The sequence below is a fragment of the Anopheles stephensi genome, chromosome 3 (assembly GCF_013141755.1).
Source record: "Anopheles stephensi strain Indian chromosome 3, UCI_ANSTEP_V1.0, whole genome shotgun sequence".
Lineage (NCBI taxonomy): Eukaryota > Metazoa > Arthropoda > Insecta > Diptera > Culicidae > Anopheles > Anopheles stephensi.
The window spans coordinates 46390844-46410050 of record NC_050203.1 but is presented as its reverse complement, the minus strand read 5'-3'; the positions used below and the strand labels follow the sequence as shown (position 1 = coordinate 46410050).

The following is a 19207-nucleotide window of genomic DNA, read 5'->3' as shown; positions in this document are numbered from 1 at the left end:
TAGATATACACAAACAAATACTGCACCACTCTAAACAGAAGTAGTCGCTGGGCTACAGCAAATGTGGGCACAGTTTAGCACCGGATGTACCGGAACGAAACGATTGCATATTTTAATCCAGGGTAGAGCTGAAGTGAAAATACGGTTGGACTCACTCACTGACACATACAAACATACATCACATCGCACAATGATGGCTGCTGCTTTTTTATTCCTCTCAACCCTTTTACGCACAGTTTTGCGAAAGAATGTCATATGTGGCGCACCTGATAAGTAGCCGGGGCGCTCTAAGAGAAGATACTAATTTATTCACAAAGATCACTCGTTTATCTCTGAGTAACCATCACACGCCACACGACTGGAATAAACGCTACTCAGTCAATCTGCCCTTTAGGCCATCCACACATCCGTCCACTGGCAGCAGGAAACGAACCAGCGGTTCATACTGGAAAAAGGAGACGAGAAAATGGGTGGTGCTGGAGGATGGAGTGCACAGGAGTACGGGGCGTGCATTTCTGCTTGATGCGGCTCACTACCTTCCACAGCTCGAAAAACGCCGTGTGAAGCGAGGGCGTCATCATTTTCTCCTCCTACTAAAAGACACTATTACAGCCGGTTATCGTGGCTCACTCGAGCTGCAGGGGCGACAGCAACGGTGGTTTGCATAGCGAATCGCGACTCACGCCACAGCATAAACAATCGAGAGCCGGTACAAAGCAGGACAAGGGTCGAGCGAGCAAATTCACTTCGCTGCAATAGCTCCTCATCCTTTAGCGACTTCGCGTTACCACACTAAATTATGTAACGGATTGCGACTATGTGCCCACCCCGGGAAAACCTTGTGAACACCTCGAATCCTTGTGGGTTGCTGTGCGTTCTACCTGGCGCTGGCTGTGTGACTCGAAAGCCACCACCACCACCTCCATCACCACCAATGGTGATGAATCCAACGATGATGATGATGATGATGAAGGCAAAAGTCACCATCCAAACGGCAACTAGCCGGAACAAACCAAAACCGAGACAAGCAAATCCAACCAAAAACCGACGGAGAGGTTTCTCCCGGAAAATGCGCTAAACTGGACGGGCTCAGCGGTACAAGTGACACGCGGACAAAACTAGGTTTGCATCTCGATACGGGAACATGGCGAGCTCGTGCTCAGGGCAGCCCGCGCTACACCTCATCGCTGGTGACTGCCTGTTTCAGGAAGAAGGACAAATTGTACAAAATGTTGCCCACCATAAATAAACGAGTGGCATTCGGAGAAACTCCACAAAACCTATGCCTGGTCAGACAAACAAAAAAACCCGTTGCTCACACACTCAAACACACCTTCTTTTTCACGACATGTAACATTACTCCGTACCGTGATATGCTGGCGCAAAAAGGGGAATACGACGCCTGGGATCTGGCGACCGAAGCTTCAAGCACAGAACACACTCACACTGTTTCTTTGTGTTTTGTTTTGGCTGGTTTCGATTTAAGACAAATCCGAAAGTGCACAGTCAGACTCTCGTCGCGCTTGATCTGAACGAAAATTCTGGAACGAAAGATAGATGGTGCAAAAAAAACCCAAAATTCCAATCCTGAAAAGTACATCTTCAACACAAAGCGGAGCAAAAATCAGACCACTACTAACACCCGCCAGGATAGAGGCGCAGCAGCAGAGGAAGGCAGACTTCTTAATGAAGACGCCCGTCATGCCTGTCTTCGTTCTGAACGTTAGCAAGCAATTTTTGACGGTGTTTCGCAGAGCGCAAAGCAAGCAAGGCAAACACTACACTCTACAGTTGCCGTTTGCGACATGTCCCAGCTGGAGTTTGGGTTCACCAACACACCAGCGTACAGAGTGTACGCGTTCATAAAGCTGTCAAACGACGTTCTTTTCTTTTTTTAGAAAAGCCTCCCAAAACGAGATGAATCATGAGGCACAGCAGAACGGCAGAAGGCACAAACCAAAAATAAATTTGTCAAAAATGAATCATCACAATTGCGCGAACAACTTTTCTTATCAAGGTGGAATAATTTATTTTATCTTGATTGTCATCCTGCCATCGACGAACACCTGACAAGAAGCAGGATTGAAGCCATGATTTTTTGTTGTGTGTGTGCAAATATTCGTTTAAAGCAGGAATGTTAAATTTAAAATCGAATGAAGCAGCTATTTTAATACAAAAACACGCACATGGCCTACAAAAGGCTTAGAACTATTGTATGTACTGCATTTGGATCACATCACTTCAACAAACAGTCAACCGTTTCTCTAAAACAGTTACATTTCCAGCCAATTTCCAAAACCATTCACCAACAAAAAAAGGGGAAGTCTCCCATCAAGTGCCCTTACGATAGATACTTTACGACTTCGGGAACTAACTTTAAAGACTTTTATTTCCATGCTTCACCGATTCATATTTCACCCGCGCGACGTTTTATTGCTTAGTTTACCTTCAAAACAGAGCAAAGCTATAAACTAAGCAACTGGCGAGCCCATTCTTCATTTCGTTTGCGCCCGTAAGCGAGTGCCCGCCATAAGCACTGGGTCACTGCAGCGTTGAATAAATTCCACCTACATTACGTTCCTGAGCTCCGCACCAACGCCGCACACAAGGCATACCCATGCCGTGGCGCGACTCCTGCCATTCATCATCGCTCCCGACCGACCTCGACAGCGTCGTCGTCGTCGTCGTCTTTAGGTAATTGCCGGGCACAATCTCGATCGAATTCCCGGGGGTCAACGGGAAACGGTCCGTTATGCTAACATATGCATGATGATTATGATGGGTTGGTGTAGTTGGTTGTTTGGAAATTTTCCACTTCCTTCCTACGTGGAGAAGGGGCAAGGATAGGGGGTAACATACACATGCGAGAACGAAACTGCTTGGCAATTCGTCTTTTGCGGTTCGGGTGGACAAAAACTGTGCTCAACCCATTCCTGGGATCTCCCCGTTTTTTTTTTGTGAGTGTATTGTATGGTCAACAGTTGCGGGGGTACTTCATCATGATGCAAAGTAAGCGCTTGTTGTGCCACCATTGGCTCGATGCCGACTTGTGGTGGTCCGTTTAATTCACCGCAAATATGCTTCACCCGATACCGATGGTCACACACGATGCGAAGAATCCTTTGGCCAAGACTTTGAATAAACCGTGAAACCACAAACGGTGGCCAGTAGAACACTCGGCTATGGGTATCTTAATGCGAAAATGCATGTGTTCGTACAATTAGACGGCCCGCCAGCCACTCGCATACCATACGGGTATGGTTCGGCTCCCCCTGTTTTAACACACTTCCCAGTCCTCCAATCGACAAAATCTTTCACCTACTCTCGCGTTCTTTCGGCGTAATGCCATGGCGTGTGCGCGAACACTGCCATTTTAACAAACAACACTGGCTGCTCCAAAACAACTACCATCATTATTGCATCGGCACATGGGCTGATTTAGTTAGTATAACGGCCTAGTGCCTTTTTCCCGGGCAGGCAAACCAGCAGCCAGTGTTTCGCCTTAATGCCGCATGCCTAAATTTGCACCATAAATAATCATTTCCAGCTAACTACTGATTTGTTGCCGAAATTTGGTAAAACTTTTGCCAAATGAAGCTCAACTTCGAAGACAAGTACCGAAGGACAGAAGCTGCCGCGTGCGAAAATAATTTTCAATTTTCTGCGTAAAGCAAAACTTTGCAAACGAGATGGAAAAAAACCAGTTGCGGGACAATGCTTCAGATTGACTTGGTTGAACTTAAAAAAAACAAAACGAAAATGTTAAACGTTTACCGAAAGGACATTTCGTTTCATTGGAAACGAAAAAAAAACATTCAAACTCGTTGCAAAACCAGCGTCGGTTAAGAGAATCGTAAGGTATAAATGCTTCGACGAAATCCAACAAACCCCTCGTTACAGACGACACAAACCTTCCCCAATAACTGCCACCATTCCACCAACACTTGGGCAGTATGTTAATTTGAAACCGTAAACAATGCTTTTTTATTAATTTCTTCCGAGCGCTCGGTAATTGTTTTGAATTATAGCCTGGAAGCTCTTTATTTACAAGCAAAGGCTCACGGTGCTCAAGAAGGACGTTTTTCAAGTTGGCATACGGTGCAGTGGATCTGGATCGTACGGTCGGCATGAAACACGGCATAGCATAAAGCCCCAAAGGTAGATCCGACCGACGTACACAGGTACAACCGAGAACGCACTGAAGTTGCCTGCACTGGCGGCAATGATAGAACGGCTCATCGTTGCCCTGTTGAAAAGTCTTCCGCCTGCAGATGTCTATCTCGGCAAACCTGCGCTTCCCCTTCATTCCTTTGCCCTTGCACCATCCCCCGCTAAACCTCTGTTTTACATCGCCTTCAAATAGCCAATGCGGAAAGTTGAATAGGATATTGATTACTCCGTGCCCATCTTGATTAGGGTCGGTTGGATAGGGCCTTCCACCAGGGCTTGGAGATCCAGTGCTATCCCTCCAGTGCCCAGGATTGCTCGCGTCGGTGAAACTTCTGACTCAATGAACTAATCAATATTTTACTCCTTGCGAGGATGCCCGCACCGAGTGACATTTGCCCGCTGGCAATCGAATGCAGCATTGAAACGGGACGTAACAGGCCGGAACAAATACAGCCGATCGCAATCAACCCGAACCTCCGGAAGGACGTACCCGGTGGCGTACTCGAAGCGGGTGGAACGGGACATGAAAATGAGACCAATAATTCCTATTCTACAAAGCCAACGCTTTGTGCCCAACCGAAACCTTAGCATGTGATGTGATAAGGAGCGAGAACCCGTTGGCACATGAGGGGGGACCTGACGATGGCGTTAGCGGCCCATTCATTCCATCCGCTGCTAATTGTAATTGCTAATGCTATGTAAATCAATTTTCAACATTCACACATGCCCGAGATATTCGACTGCGCTTTTTGCACAATGTGTGGCGGCTGAGACGAAATCACGCGCACAGCATGGGAATGGCAACGTTCTGCACTCCATTCTACAGCGCGGGAAGCTATCAATGATTTAACCGTTTGCATAAATATTTGAACAGCTACTGTCAATAGGAATTCATAAATAATATCCATCACGAACATCCATTTCCCCACCGCCAATAGATTCGTTCGTGGGGCCCACAGCACGAGAACCGAAAATGGATGCAAAGTGACAACCAATCATGTGCAGGCCCCGGCCGGGAGGCTGCAGCTACTGTCAATGCAGCTGATCTGCTCCAAAAAACGGCCGCTCCCAGTTACTACAGGTTCGCCGTTCACCAACGATTCGGATGCATTGTTTGTAAGCGTTAAAAGTATTTTCAAATAGATGAAATTTTCATCGATTCTGTGATGCAGCGGAATAGATTTGAACTGACACGAAGCATCGGCATTGCGACCGCGACGCGAGTTCGCTCTGCTGCTAGCATGCGCCTTTTTTATTCGCATCGTTCGCTTCTGCCTCTGTTTATCCTCCGGTTTCGGGATACGGTTCGGTGCCGGTAGTACCGGATATAAGAGACGTTATGGCGATACACATATAAATATGAATCGGTCGAAACACATGCATCAAATGCACATATGAACAAATTCTGTCGATAGCCGCGTGCAGGCAGCTGTTACCACGCCGCTGCTTTTTGTGTTTAATTTATCTTTTTTTTTTGCACGTTCCAAAAACAGAAGCAGAGGACTGCTGCCGCAGTATAATAAAATACACACAAGAGGTACGAGGAAAAAGCTCGACAACTATCATGCATTTCGGTTTGATTCTGCCATTTACCCGGATAAATAATTTAATACATGTTTTCTTTTCATCCACCACCATAACAAGGTCCCTTTTAGGGCATTTTCTTTCCGTTTTGTGCATGCACTCGCCTGCCGCACAACCCATTGCCGAGTGGCTCGCCGAGCGACGATTGCGATGTGCGCAACGTTGAAGCGACATCTGGTAAAATATGAGTTTCAATGATATATATCCAATTAAAATGGATGTTGGCAGTCGAAGAGCGAAAGACGACCTGGACATGCACCACGGTATGGGCAATTGGCAATGCGAAAGGAAGACTTTACAGTTTTAAAATTATTTATGAATAAAGTGAGTAAAACGTTTCAAGTTTCGCTTTTTTGTTTCGAGCCCGTTGGTTGATAAACATTTTGCTGATGAAATATCCTACACTAACGTTCCTTCAGGGCACAGTCAAAATTGGATTTGGAAAATTGGATTCGAAAAACTGCACTCGATTTTGTGGATATAGTTAAAAATCATCAATCTTTGTGTCGTCGGTTTGCTAAGCATGTAGCTCCCAAAGCTACAGCACTTAATTCGCCTGCTATTTACTCTCCCCGTTTTTTCCTTTTTCACGATTTTCTTCGATTGCGTTGCTTCGGACGATGCTATGATTGGTAAGGAAAATGAAATGCAAGTACTTACGTGATGCTACCACAATCTGCGGCACCTCAGCCAGTAGGAAAAGTGTGGCGGCTAATGCCAACAGTAAGGCTGCGGTCGAATCGACCACCCACAGCCCCATTTCCGGTCGTGGGAAATCCCTATACTTGTGGGTGGTGGCTCTCTCTCGCTCTCTCGTTTTTCGTTCTGGTTTGGTTAATTGTTACGCAGGGACGGTTAGTCAGCAAGAGTCGACTTGGACAATGCAGGCTAATATTGGCGAAGCTTGTAACGAATGAGATTCTACTATTTTCCTATTTTACTTTTTAATGGGCAAGTAAAACACTGTGTTTCAGAAGATTATGGTTTTTTGCTTCAGTAATATCAGCCTGAATATTATTACATGAGAGAAAGAAAGAGAGAGAGAGCGAGGGAAAGAGAGAGAGATAGAAGCATAACGATTTAAGAAGTACGTTCAAGCGAAACACGGTGACGAAGGTTAGGGAGGTCATGAAAATAAACAAGAAAAGAAAACAAAATGTTTAAGCTTACAGCTCATATGTTACCTTTCAACGACCTTTTCTGAGAGTGTGTTTAGACCTTATCGAGCGCGCAACGGGGCTGGTCCTGTTTTTCGGATATCAGTCTCAGGAACCTTACGAAGTGTGAGATTAATTCTATACATTGCTAATGCGTCTACTCGGCTACTGTACAACCTAGCCCTCGGTTGTAGTAACGATTGGGTCTGCTGTGTGTAAAGATTGCCACCTTCTATAGTAACGCTATCGGAATTAGTTGAAGGATGAAGGAGGAAGGATTCGAGCGTACGTTGACTAGAGGATAAGGGTTTTACGATTCTACCACGCTAATCTTATAAATTGAGCACAAACTTTTCCTAACAACGATTATTGCGTAACGGGTGACAATGAATTAATTAACAACACTTTCTCTCCCTTTTTATATTGCGTATTGCCACTCGCATCACCGAATCGCCGCACCGAATGAGCTTATCACGAGACAAACAAAACTACACATTACAGCACCATTGGATCACTGATTGAGAGCACTCAACTGATTTGGGATAACATTCGTACACTTCTTCCTTTTTTATTATTTCTCACTCACAAGCACAGCATGACACACACATACAAACGAGCACATAACACCTCTTTAAACTTTTGTTGATCACTTCGGCTGAAGATGCACTTCGCTTCGATTGCACTTGTTGTTCGAGGACAATCCACCATTACGATTAACCACTGCAGTAGCTTCACTCGACGGCGATGGACAATTTGTTACTTTGCATCAATTTTTTCGATATCAGACAAGCAAGTGCCTTTTTTTCGCGAGATCGTTGATTTGCACGTCTTCAAATGGTTTTGCGTAAACTGTTCACTTGTAACACATTTACCACATTGCCGTCATGGCATCCGTAACGCCGCGTAACGATTGTAGGTAGGAAATCTGTGATAAAAAAACAGCCCACAGATGCGACATTCACCTAGCGCTCTGCGTTCGATGCACATCTAGCTGCTGTTTTGTCACTAAAGACGGACACAAAAAAGCTTCATGAAGCGTGGTGCAACGCATTTTTGATGCACTCATTTTTCACCCTTGCAGGAAACAGAGACCGCGCCGGAGGCTTTTTTTACATATGCAGGTCGTCACCATCACCGAAAACAATAACCGTTCTTTAGCTCCATTTGCAGCTACCACATTTGGCTCTTTTACACCATTACAGCCACTGGCCCGCCTTCGTACAGCGATCCGCCAAACCGCGGGCTTCATTTTCCTTCGAAGCACTGTACAGTGGCAGCTACCACGAGCATTGAATCGTGCACGGTACAGCCGCCATTACGCGGTCATTCATTCTCCGCGTGGTGTTGTCTCATTTATTATTCATCTTTTCATTTATTTGCATCCTTTCGCAGCATGGCGGTGGCCGATGTCTTCCTCCGTTCGGCTAGCGGCTGTCGCGTTAATGCGTCACCGGGGATGAAAGGACGCGAGAGCGTACGAACTCTCGGCAGCATGATGATGATGATGTGTGTGTGTGTGTAGCTTTTCTGCTTTTTTCTTATTTTCCAGCTCCGTTACACTTTGTTCACATGTGCGCTAAGTGCAATTTTAAGATGCACACACCCACACGCAACCCACGCACTGGGAAAGGATCGTGTAGCGCGGTTTGATGTGGAGCTTACTCTGCTCTGCTTGGGAAAACTGTCGGAGCGAGCAAAAACAAAAGCTCACACACTACGGTACGCAAACCACAAGTCATGACGGAATCACTTTCAGCAGCATATATCGCACATATCGGGTCGTCCGGTTGCATTCGTTGCGCTGAAGACCGAGTTCAGCCGAGCTATTACTCCACCATACACCAGAGTCACATATAGCAGGTTGTTGCCGCATGCTACCACAAGAAAAAAGATGGTTTTTCGTGTAAACTCTCTAATTACACTCGAATTTCGCGTACCGACACCTTACCGTCACTGTGCCGTGCGTTGCCAGCGTGTTTTTGAGCGTTAGCTGCAATAGCCTTAGCAAAGAACGCAGTTTTGCGACACGGTGTCATTTAGAGCATGATGTTTCTGGCATCGTTTACAATTCTCGTCACTTCATCGAACCGGACGCTTCAACGGCCACGGCCAGGACCGTGCCTGACAATCACAGCGTCCCATAATCGCCTCTCATTGTAACGCGCGTTGTACGCGAAGATCATTTCTTGCGCCAGCAGGCAGCTACAAGACCGTTTCTACGGTCGTTTTCGTCACGGAACACTCTTATTACGTGGCAGATTTTCTGCTGCCCTTTTTTTGGTTTTGCGATCACTAACAATTCACTTTATATTGCTTTTTCTCGCTAGGAAGTAATGAACACGGACGTCGTTTTCATGTTTCAGACAGCAATCAGCGGGACCACACTATAACAATGTTGATGCATTTTTGGATTTAGTTCAATAGTTTGCTGGAACCATTGCGGATGGGAAATTGACCGAATGCTAACCACGTTCCACCTTTGGATTATTTGTTGCACCAATGGATAAGTATTGCCAAGATGCTTCGTCTAGAATTGTTAAGACTTTCAGACTTCAAGACACCTTTTTTTTAACTAGAGAAGAGCTTCATTCTACAACTCTTTAACAGTTCAACAATAAACGAAGGAATTCTTTAGTATCCAGTGCATTATGCCACAAACGTTTAAACAACTTGTCCCCTGCTTTCGAATCCCACCCGTAAAGCAGTGGCAAATGGTTCCGTTTAGACGGGTATGATTTACCATGCCGAATCATAAGTTCAACCATAAATATCGGTAAATGCTCCGGAAGCCGTTTTCAATCGTTTATATGCCTCCCCGCTATCCAAGGAAATCGGCCACAATCTCGTTTCCGGGTGAGACAAACGACTGGAAAACCGAAAAATCCACCGTGTATCGTTGAAATTCTTCCATTACCACTGGCAGGCTTTATGGCCTGTTCGCCATTTGGCGGCACCATCAAACTACTCTTGAAGCTGTGTTTAGTTCGTAAATCCTTTGCCAAAAGACACTTAGACCAGCGGTAGTACGACAAGCATCGAATAGCTGCCTTCGAATGCCTCAACCATGCATGCACTCGGCTGCACCGAACGGCCATGAACCATTTAAGTACATCTAGCGCACTTTCCGTGTTCCGGGGTGGCTGACCGTTTTGTAGCTTACACGGTCGGGTGGTACCTGCTAACCAGTGCGCTGCGTATAACGGGTTCGTTGTTCTAATGGTAACTTTTCGAGCGATAGTTTTGATCACGAAATGCCTCATGTGACCTTAACGTACATGAAATGCAGTTAGCGAGATTCTGGAAACCATAACTAAGGAGTAGAATCTTGGGTGAATTGAAATTGGTAGTTTGACTTGATTTTAAAGACTGGGAAGTCCAGCTAATCTCGTTGGTAAAACAAAAATCCTTGCCCTCATGTCTCACAAAAGACAGCAACAACTGGAGCATCGCATCGGAAGTTAAGCTAAACCGGCACGACAGCGTTGTTTCCCTGCTCTGCTCCAACAAATCGATAGCAACCACCGTCGAAAGCGCGAGGTTCCTTGTACAATGTCTATTCAAGACATGAACCGTCTCCAACCGTTACAACCTCCAACCCGGCGCCATACCAACCAACGGGTGAGTTCGAACCACGGATGCTTTCAGGAAATGAACTGTAACTATGCAACCGTGAACCAAATTTATCTTTCATGAATGAGAAGAGATATTTGCTTTATGAGCGTGATTACTCACGGATGAGTGGACAAATAATGAATAGTCTTACGACCGGTCAAGGCCCGCCCAGAAGAAGCAGCCTCCGGGTTTCATACATGCGGCACAAATAATCTATTTTATTGTTCTTAAATTGATTTATGTACCATGCAGCGACTTGTCCTGGCAGGACGCAAGTAATTCCATTCCGTGGCAGTCTCTTCCCCCCGGCTGTCCACCAATGTGCATCATAAAATATGCACCTGACCACCGTTCTTTGGTGTGTTGCATCTTGGCAGAAAATAAATTAAGCTTTAATATCTTGCGAGTGCGAGAGTGTGCGGGTTGGGCGCAGTTGCTCCTAGCGGTCAGATACATCAATATCTGCATCCTGCCCCAGCGAGCAAATCTATTCGCGCGCAACAACTCTTGATCGATTGAGGGGCGGCCTTATCGAATATTAAAACACTCGCAAATCCTTAAATCTGCACCTCTCTGTAACCCCACCATCAATCGCCGAATCGCCGCAGAGCACAAACCCCATGTCTAAGCAAACAAAGGGCAGAAAGCGTAGGAAGTTACAAGCGTCCGTACCATCTTGATTCTGGCAGCAAACGTTGCTTCCTTCACTTGGTCGGCAATCAGCCGACCCGACCGATGCTACTGATCTTCACTAAGAAACCGCACAAGGCCCCCTCGCCCCGGTCGGTAGGCAACTCTAGCCGGGCGCTCTAGACGGGTGCAAACGAAGCGAGGAAATTATGTCATGCACAAATAACGATAAATTTCAATAAAGATAATCCGGATTATCGGTAAAGCAAAATGTTTTCGTAAACAGCTTCTTCCGCAATCGCTCAAACGGATACACGTACAACGGCAGCAAACAGACATACAACAGCATGTCCTTCAAAGGATGCTTCTTTTTCGAGCTGGTTGCTACCATTGCGAGTGCCTACCGGTAAGCAAAGACAGAGCACCGCTGCATACGATACATCCTCTCGTGCAATGCTTATATCATATGTGGTGCTGCGCTGCTGATACACGCTACGACAGGGATTTTCTGAAGCTTCGGCATCACTTTCAAGGGCCCGTACCGTACTCCGATTAGCTTTCACTGGCATACCTTGTGTGGGCCTACACTCATCACGGCAGGCAATCAGATTCACATGTCATTGCGTATCCTTTCTCCATCCGTCCATCCATCCATCCATCCATCCACGCGCAAACCGACCGATCTAGACCCACCGAGTGGATCTGAAGCGGGGGTATTGATGAATTTTCTCGTTTCTTCCGCGATGCATGGCGAAACGTAAAACAAGGTAATCTTTTTTCATTCGATTTCGTTCCACAGTTCCAACCGGTGAGTGTATCTTGTAAGGGCATCATCCCCTTCACTGATCGATTTTCCGAGCCAACCCCCGCATTGCTAATCGGCAAACGCTCTGGCGAATGTACGATTCGACAGAATGTATCGGAGGTGGTTTCTGGTTTTCCAATCGGATTATGGTTGCGGATTATGCTTTTTCTTATCAGATTCGCACCTGACTGGGTTGTGCTCACCATGGAAAGCACTTAGCTTGATGCAAATGGTATCACTCACCCATACACCGTGGGATGAAAATATGTTTACATTATGTTGAGAAGATTTTATGTGAAACAATTCCATATGCGAGCACACATCACTGTGTGCTTGTCATCGTTGCAATTAAGTCACATGGGTAGAAAGTGATGATGGCTTCTTTACAGCATACAGCCCAAGATTCAAACTCCTTAAAACGAGAGTTAAAAAACACATAATTTAATGCCACATATCTATTTTTCTATAATTTTTTATCCTCAATACAATAACTCTCTGCCAGAGCTTTCATTTGGACAGCTGCTACAGGAAGGCCTTAACTAATCAACTGTCAAATTATGAAGCTATCCTTCGACAAATTACACACCCGCACCAGACAAGCGCGTTCCCGTCAGCGCGACACCGGAACACGCTATCGATGGTAAATCATTTTAACATAATTGCCACGTTATTTCGCACATTTCGGTGCTTAATTTTTCCCACAACAGAACACATTTTCCTTCTCAATGGGTCGCATACGGCGAATGACATACCGCATAATTCCCAAAACACTACCCTCCACTCGTCCAACTTCACGTACCGTGCGCGCAGCGATTTCCTCTGCACCAACACTCGCCCTGTGATGTTTGGGATCCGTTGTGCAGAGGTTCAGCTTATTTCCTTCTTCTTCTGCCCGTCTCGAAGGAAAAATCTGAGGGCTCCGTTTAACTGCCGAGCTTGTCGTACACAGAAACATACACACACATACACACCAAGACACAAATGTGAATGTGGCTGGGCTTGGATTTCCAGCCCCACTTGGTTTGGAACGTTGGGGTACCCGTTGCTTTCGAGTTTCAATTTAACCTCGAAAGCTTTCCTCGTCCAGCTCCCGCGGCCGCCGCCGCCACCTCCGACGTACGGAAACGGTTGGAAGTTTTGTGCTTTAAGAACATCCTTCCCACCTTCCAGCTTCGGATCGACACTGCGCTTCCTGCGGCTTGAGTTGGGTGTGTGTGTGTGTGCTGAATGGCAAGGTTCTGCACATTCTCTCCTCTTTGAATCGGCAATGGCTTTTTTTACTTCTTCTTTGGCTGGTCTAGAAAAAACGTGAAAAACGTTGCCGTGCTCTGCAGTGTTCCTCTTAAATGCGCGCGCGAGCGTTGCTGAGGAAAAAAGCGATAAATAATACAGTTACTGACGTTTATCTTTCCACCTCCCCATCGGGGAATTGCCAACGACGTGCGGGGAGCTGGTTTGTGTTTGAGAGCATTTTTACTTCATTCCAATGACACCAACCGGCGGCGGTGAGCTTTGGTGTCACTGGTTCAAGGAAAAGGCCGGATGGATGCGTTCAAGATGCCGGTCCTCCCCACGAAAAAATGGGACACCTCCGCACCCAGTACCAAATAAAAATACGCATCCTTAATCCCTTGAATGCTGACGTTTGCGCCTTTCGCACCGTGGTTGGAAGCACCCTCTGTCCCCTCCTCAATACTCCCAGTAATCGTGCAGCCTACATTCCGTCAATAAGCACACCCTGACACAAAGGCAACGGATCTTGGATACCTCCACAAAGAGAGCAAACAGGAAGGACAATAGCAAACGGAGATCCACACTAGATCTGGGCCGTAATGACGCGAACGGAAGATGGAAGAGGCTCTCGAGGACAAATCAAAAGCCAACGCTCGGTTCTTGGAAGGCAGAACGGTGCAGGTGAAAGGAGTTGCGTACCTAGTAACTTTCCACCACCCGGGCATAACGGCCCAAAAGTGTTTGTGTGTGTGTGTGTGTGTTGGGGAGCGAGGCTCACATTAGCTGGATGAAACCCGTGTGCTTCCGAAAGACAACAAGCACCACTCCGCACACCACGGTACACAAAGGCCTATCTACCGCCCGTCCTCAAACAGAGGCAGGGAGGCTTGCTTTTGGTGAAAATTTTACGCAAAAAGGTCATTCCTCTGCCACTGCCTATTTTGTTTTGTTTGACACATTCCACGGTGATGATTCCGAGCAGGCGCACTGAAAAACGGACGCAGCAGCCACCGACTGAAGAGTAGCGCAGCGGCGCGGAGCTTGGGGCGTCAGAATGATGACGTTTGGGTTTGGGCTCAGCATCGAGCACCGAGCACCGAGTCACCGGAGACCGTCACCGAGACCCGGAGAGCTAACCAGATAGGATTGGACGATGGGTATGATTGCTTTCCTCGGGTTGGAAATAATAAAAAAAACCCCGGAGATGCCGCAAAAGGTAATTGGTGAGATACGTTCTCGGCATATTTGTTTTGTTTTTTGTTTTTATTTCCCCAAGCTGCACCGGGGCAGCAAGCAGAACGAACACCGTACGTCCGAGCAACGATCCGTTCCAGGGTTCGGTGTTGCTGTAGCTACCTCGAAAGGCTGGACCCCCTGCTTAAATCGGACTCTTATGTCAAGAAGGAGCGAGAAATATTTCATTGCCTCGAGGTTTTCCCTTGCTCCGGGGGTCTGTCGCTAGTTCCGCTCACTGTTGTGCAGATTTTATGCAAATTATTTTTCCGGCTTGTGTTTATTTCAAGCTCGGGCACCAATAACAATGGGCCTGGAATGTTTAGTCATTAAAAGGGTGCAAAGTGCTTTGAATAAAACTGTTGCCTGTTTTTGCGACCTTCAAAAACGGTACTGGGACGAGCAAGTCGACAGGGTTTAAATTCCTATTTCATGAGCTTCACGTCACACTTGGGAAGCGTGAAAAATCCATCAACCCAGCGGCAGCTGGCATTATTGATACCACCGCGAACGGTGTTGATGATTTTTTTCTTCATGCCATCGCCGCCAACAAGCCCATTTTTTCCAAGGCAGCCAATTCTCGGGGAAAGGTACATAAAATGCACGCGATAATATCATTCTACAGAGCTCTCGCGGGAGGCTGCCATGCTAGACCAGCGTGGAATCTTTCCCATCTAATGAAAGACGTCGAAAGCAGGGAGAAAGAAAAACGCGCTACAATGCTGGAGATTGCTGAAGGAAGATGAAGCTAGTTTTTTTTTTCTTTTTCGGTCGCAAAGGCTTCGCATCCAGCAGCATCAGTGGTATCTGCTCGCTGCCATACAAATGAAACTGATGACAACTGAAGTGCCCGGCACAGTTTAAGTGAGATAGTCATGTGTTGCCGTGTCTCGCGCCTAACCAATTCATGCCAAGACGGTCGTGCATCTCCATTTGCGGAGAGCGTCTCGCGTAGGCTCAAGGACCTCTCCACTTGTAACCGTCAGTACGGATCGTGTGGCGGATGGAAGAAGCGTAACGAAGCTTCTGTTGCTTTTTAATTTTCTTCAAACATTGCATAATCAAAGGTGACAGGAAATCGTTTTTTCTGTCGTTTATTCTCTGCCCCATCGCTGCCTGCACTTCACCCATCATCCCCAAGATTACGCCTTCAGCGTTCTTGAGCATAGATCACCGGCACAGGTAAGGAGCTGTCGGGGTCTGCTTTTTTTCGCTCCCCTCGTTCCTAGTAGTCGGCAAGAATGGGTACAGTGTCACTGCCAACTGTTTGCGGAATCGACACAAAGAGGGAAAAAACACACACACACACACTCTGCCATGGCGTCAACAGACGAGGTGATTCTTCTACACCATACCGACAGGCAACAAGCGCCCAGAAGACGCGTCGGGCAAGCAGTGAGGCGCCCGAAACGGCAGGTGGATACAGCAGAAGAAAAACATACGCCACTTCTGGGAAAACACCGAGAATGGGAGTTAAATTTATGCTACTCGACTCGACCCGACTCGACTACCCTCCGTGAGACCTGGCAAAATTTTAAAGCAATCGTACTGAGGCGCGCGCGCCCGCACTCGCACCCACTTCAGCGAAGTTCATGCGGAAAGCGTTATGCTTGCGTTTAATGCTCGAGGAAATATTTTCCCAGAACATTTCACCTCAACCGAAACGCTTACCTAATTTTGTGTTCTGGACAGCGCGTAACTTGAGGCGACGCGGAGGGAGACAGAGTGAAGTGCGTTTTTTGGCTTTAAATAAAGAAAATCAATTTGCGATTTGTTCTCCAACACCAATATTGATGCTATCGCTGTGATTTCCTATTCACTGTTTGTAATAAATACACATCTGTCGTACCAATCAAGGAGTAAACTTTCGACCAGGCTCGACCAAATGCTGGAACGTTACTGCGTGTGCTCCACAACGGATGCTCCTATTTGGTAATAAATTGTTTGTTTCAATGAATTGCTGTGCAAACTTCACAGCTCACGGCTCACGAGGCATTGCTATACGCAAATGTTAAGGTAATGCAATGTTTGTTTATTTTTCCGCTCTCAATGTAAGCTGCTTAGCTTTTCTTAAGTTATAACTAACTACCATCCTTCGCTATTAAGCACCAAAACCAGATCAGCTTCGGCTGGTATGTATGCAAATGCTTTACTTCACGAAGTAACTCCGTCCATCAATTGAACACAATTTTGATGCACACCTGCTCTAGCCTATTCCGTGGCAGGTCCTCCCTTCCTCAGCAGCTTCCGCGAACGAAATGGATGATTCAATATTAAACATAGCTCTATAAACCGGGCACACCGGAATACAGTATCGTTCGCCGCGGGGCGAAACTCGCTAAATTCAACCTTGCCTCTTGCTTGCCTGCCGTTGGCGGAAGATGAGAATGATGTTTTCCCGGAATGACGATTTTTGATTGGGTTGGGTCTGATGTGCCATTTGTGGATGATGGACAGGTATAAATTACGCGCCGAGTCAGGGATTCTTGCTGCCATACCGCACCGCATGCATCCCGCCTGAATCCCTTGGAATCGGAAAGAAAAGAACCAACGCTGCTCAGATGAACGGAATTCGAAAATAAAATTTCAAACACATCACAATCAAAACCGGGCCCGCTGCTACGACGAATACCGCACCGAAATCACCAAACTCGAAGGGCGCTGTAGGTGAGTGAGTTTTATTTACCGACGTAAATACGGCCAAAAGGTTCACGCATTTAGTGCAGCGACGTAAAACGTTAGTACTATTCAATAAACTTGGACCACCCCGCAGCCTATACGAGGCACGGTAAAGCAGTAAAATACTGGTGCGCCCAACAGCTCGGTACGGCTAGATCGCATCAACTGCAACATCACATTTAGCATCATTTAGAAAACCGATGCCAGTGTCTACGCACTACGCAGAGAGTGTTTCCATTTAAAAAGCTACGCACTTCCCTGTTCCGGTCACATTACTTCCACTTTGTTTTCTCTTCTCGGCCGGTGCTACACGCACTGCTCCAACTGCCAATCTTATCATACGTAACCGCCCACATCGTCATCATCATCATCATCGTTGAGGCACATAAACATCGATCTCGATTAGTGTTCGAACAATTCCAGGTATCGGGGTCGGCAAGTAAATGGGAATTCAGGTGGCTCTATGCGTGTTGAATTACTGAGATTGTGAGTTTTCTCCCTCACCGTCCGAATGGAATCGCAGAAATGGCATGCTCGAAAAAAGGGTAACCGGCACACACGCTAACCACCAGCAGATACAGAACATGCATGCAAGAAGTTTTGGCCTTGCCCAAAACGATTCCACAAGTACCTGGTACGGCCCCCGGAATGCCAAAACCCAAAGAGACCCGAAAGGGAGAGGATTGGTCTGGGTGCTTGCCGTTACCTTGACAGCGTAGTTGACGCATTTTGTCACCAGCAAACCGGTCACGATAAGCTCAGAAACTTGGAATTCGAAGAAAAAGTTCACAGCTTGCTCTCTAGCAGCGATTGTTGCGGAGAGGAGCCTTGCATTCATTTTTCCCGGTCGACCTGATTTGTGGACCAAAAAAGCTCGCTGGCACTCGGTCGTTTTTGGCAGGTTAAAACGGGCAGAACTTTTTTTTTGTTGGGCCCAACGCACCAAAACCCAAGTTGCCTTCACAATGTAAATCTCCAGACCTAGACTACCTCGGCCAAGCTGGACGACGACGGTTCGGTTGCTCGGGAGACTCGAAAACTCTCTTCAATTATTGGACTCGAAACCCATTGTCCGGTAGGTAAGTGGGCCCCGCAGGGTTAAGTCCATCAACAAAATCCGCATAGTTTTTTTTTTTTTTTGTGCGGAGATGTGCTGTCTTCAGTAGTGCGGACATCGACGCTACACATGAAAAGACAAAAACATGCTTGGTACACACATTTTCAGCTACCATGTCAACCATTATCACGATTGCCAATCGTGTTGGTCTGGCACATGGGGTTTGATTTTACAGCAGTGGCCAATCCACTTCGTTATGGGATTCTGATAAAGAAGGGTAGTGTCCTGTTACACTCCTTTTTTTCATTGAAGTCATTGCTTGAAGCCATTTTTTATGCTCATGTCTGGGCATGCCTTTCGTGTGCGATCGCTGATACGTTCTTATTGGCGAAATTAATCCTCCACAGTTTTCGGTCCAAGCTGTTTTCAATGTGAACGAGGGCTCCTTTCATTGCTTGGAGCGCTCGAACGACGGCGAACCATTCTCCTCCAAGAGACATCACAGCAACACGTTGACTTCACCGGGCATCATTGCGCACCACTCGCCCTAACCCGGTCCACCGGGACCACAATCGCATGCCACTATTCGCAGTGCCACTGCCCGCTGGGACAACAATGTGTCGTCATGTGTACTTTTCCCGGCACATCTTGCGAGTCCCTACGCGCACTAAGCTAACCTCCACGGCGGCCGCTTTTCCCGTGGTGTGGGAACACATCCCGGCACCAACGTATTCCCACAGCACAGCGGGAACGTGGACGTGGTGATGCAATTTAGTGTGAAAGCAAATTTTTCTTCATTTCCCATTTCCCCAACGGAGCCTGGATTTTTGGTTAGCATTCGGTCATTCTCAATTTTCCCTCCGGGTAGTTTCCGAAACACATGCACACAAACGCCACACAAACTTCACACTTTCTTGCTCTTATTTCATGTGGAATAAACTCTTTCCATTCTGAATCTACGTTTGTTCCCAGTCGCAGTGGGAAACATCACAGTGACAAAAAGCGAAATCTCTACAGGCCCGAACACAACCCGCACAGCAATAAGGC

The 19207-nt window shown here is 46.8% G+C and overlaps 1 protein-coding gene across 10 annotated transcripts in view; it reads right to left on the bottom strand.

Moving 5' to 3' along the window:
* The window catches only part of LOC118511175 (tyrosine-protein phosphatase Lar), a 242242-nt gene that overhangs the window by 121687 nt on the left and 101348 nt on the right, over positions 1-19207 (bottom strand). For 8 of the 10 annotated variants that reach the window (XM_036053921.1, XM_036053928.1, XM_036053924.1 and 5 more), the window contains one exon: positions 6415-6761. In XM_036053921.1, coding sequence (XP_035909814.1) covers positions 6415-6514 — 100 coding nt within the window. In that variant the 5' untranslated portion in view covers positions 6515-6761. Of the gene's footprint in view, positions 1-6414; positions 6762-6938; positions 9296-19207 lie in introns of all 10 variants that reach the window. The other 2 variants (XM_036053923.1, XM_036053922.1) reach the window with 1 other exon arrangement.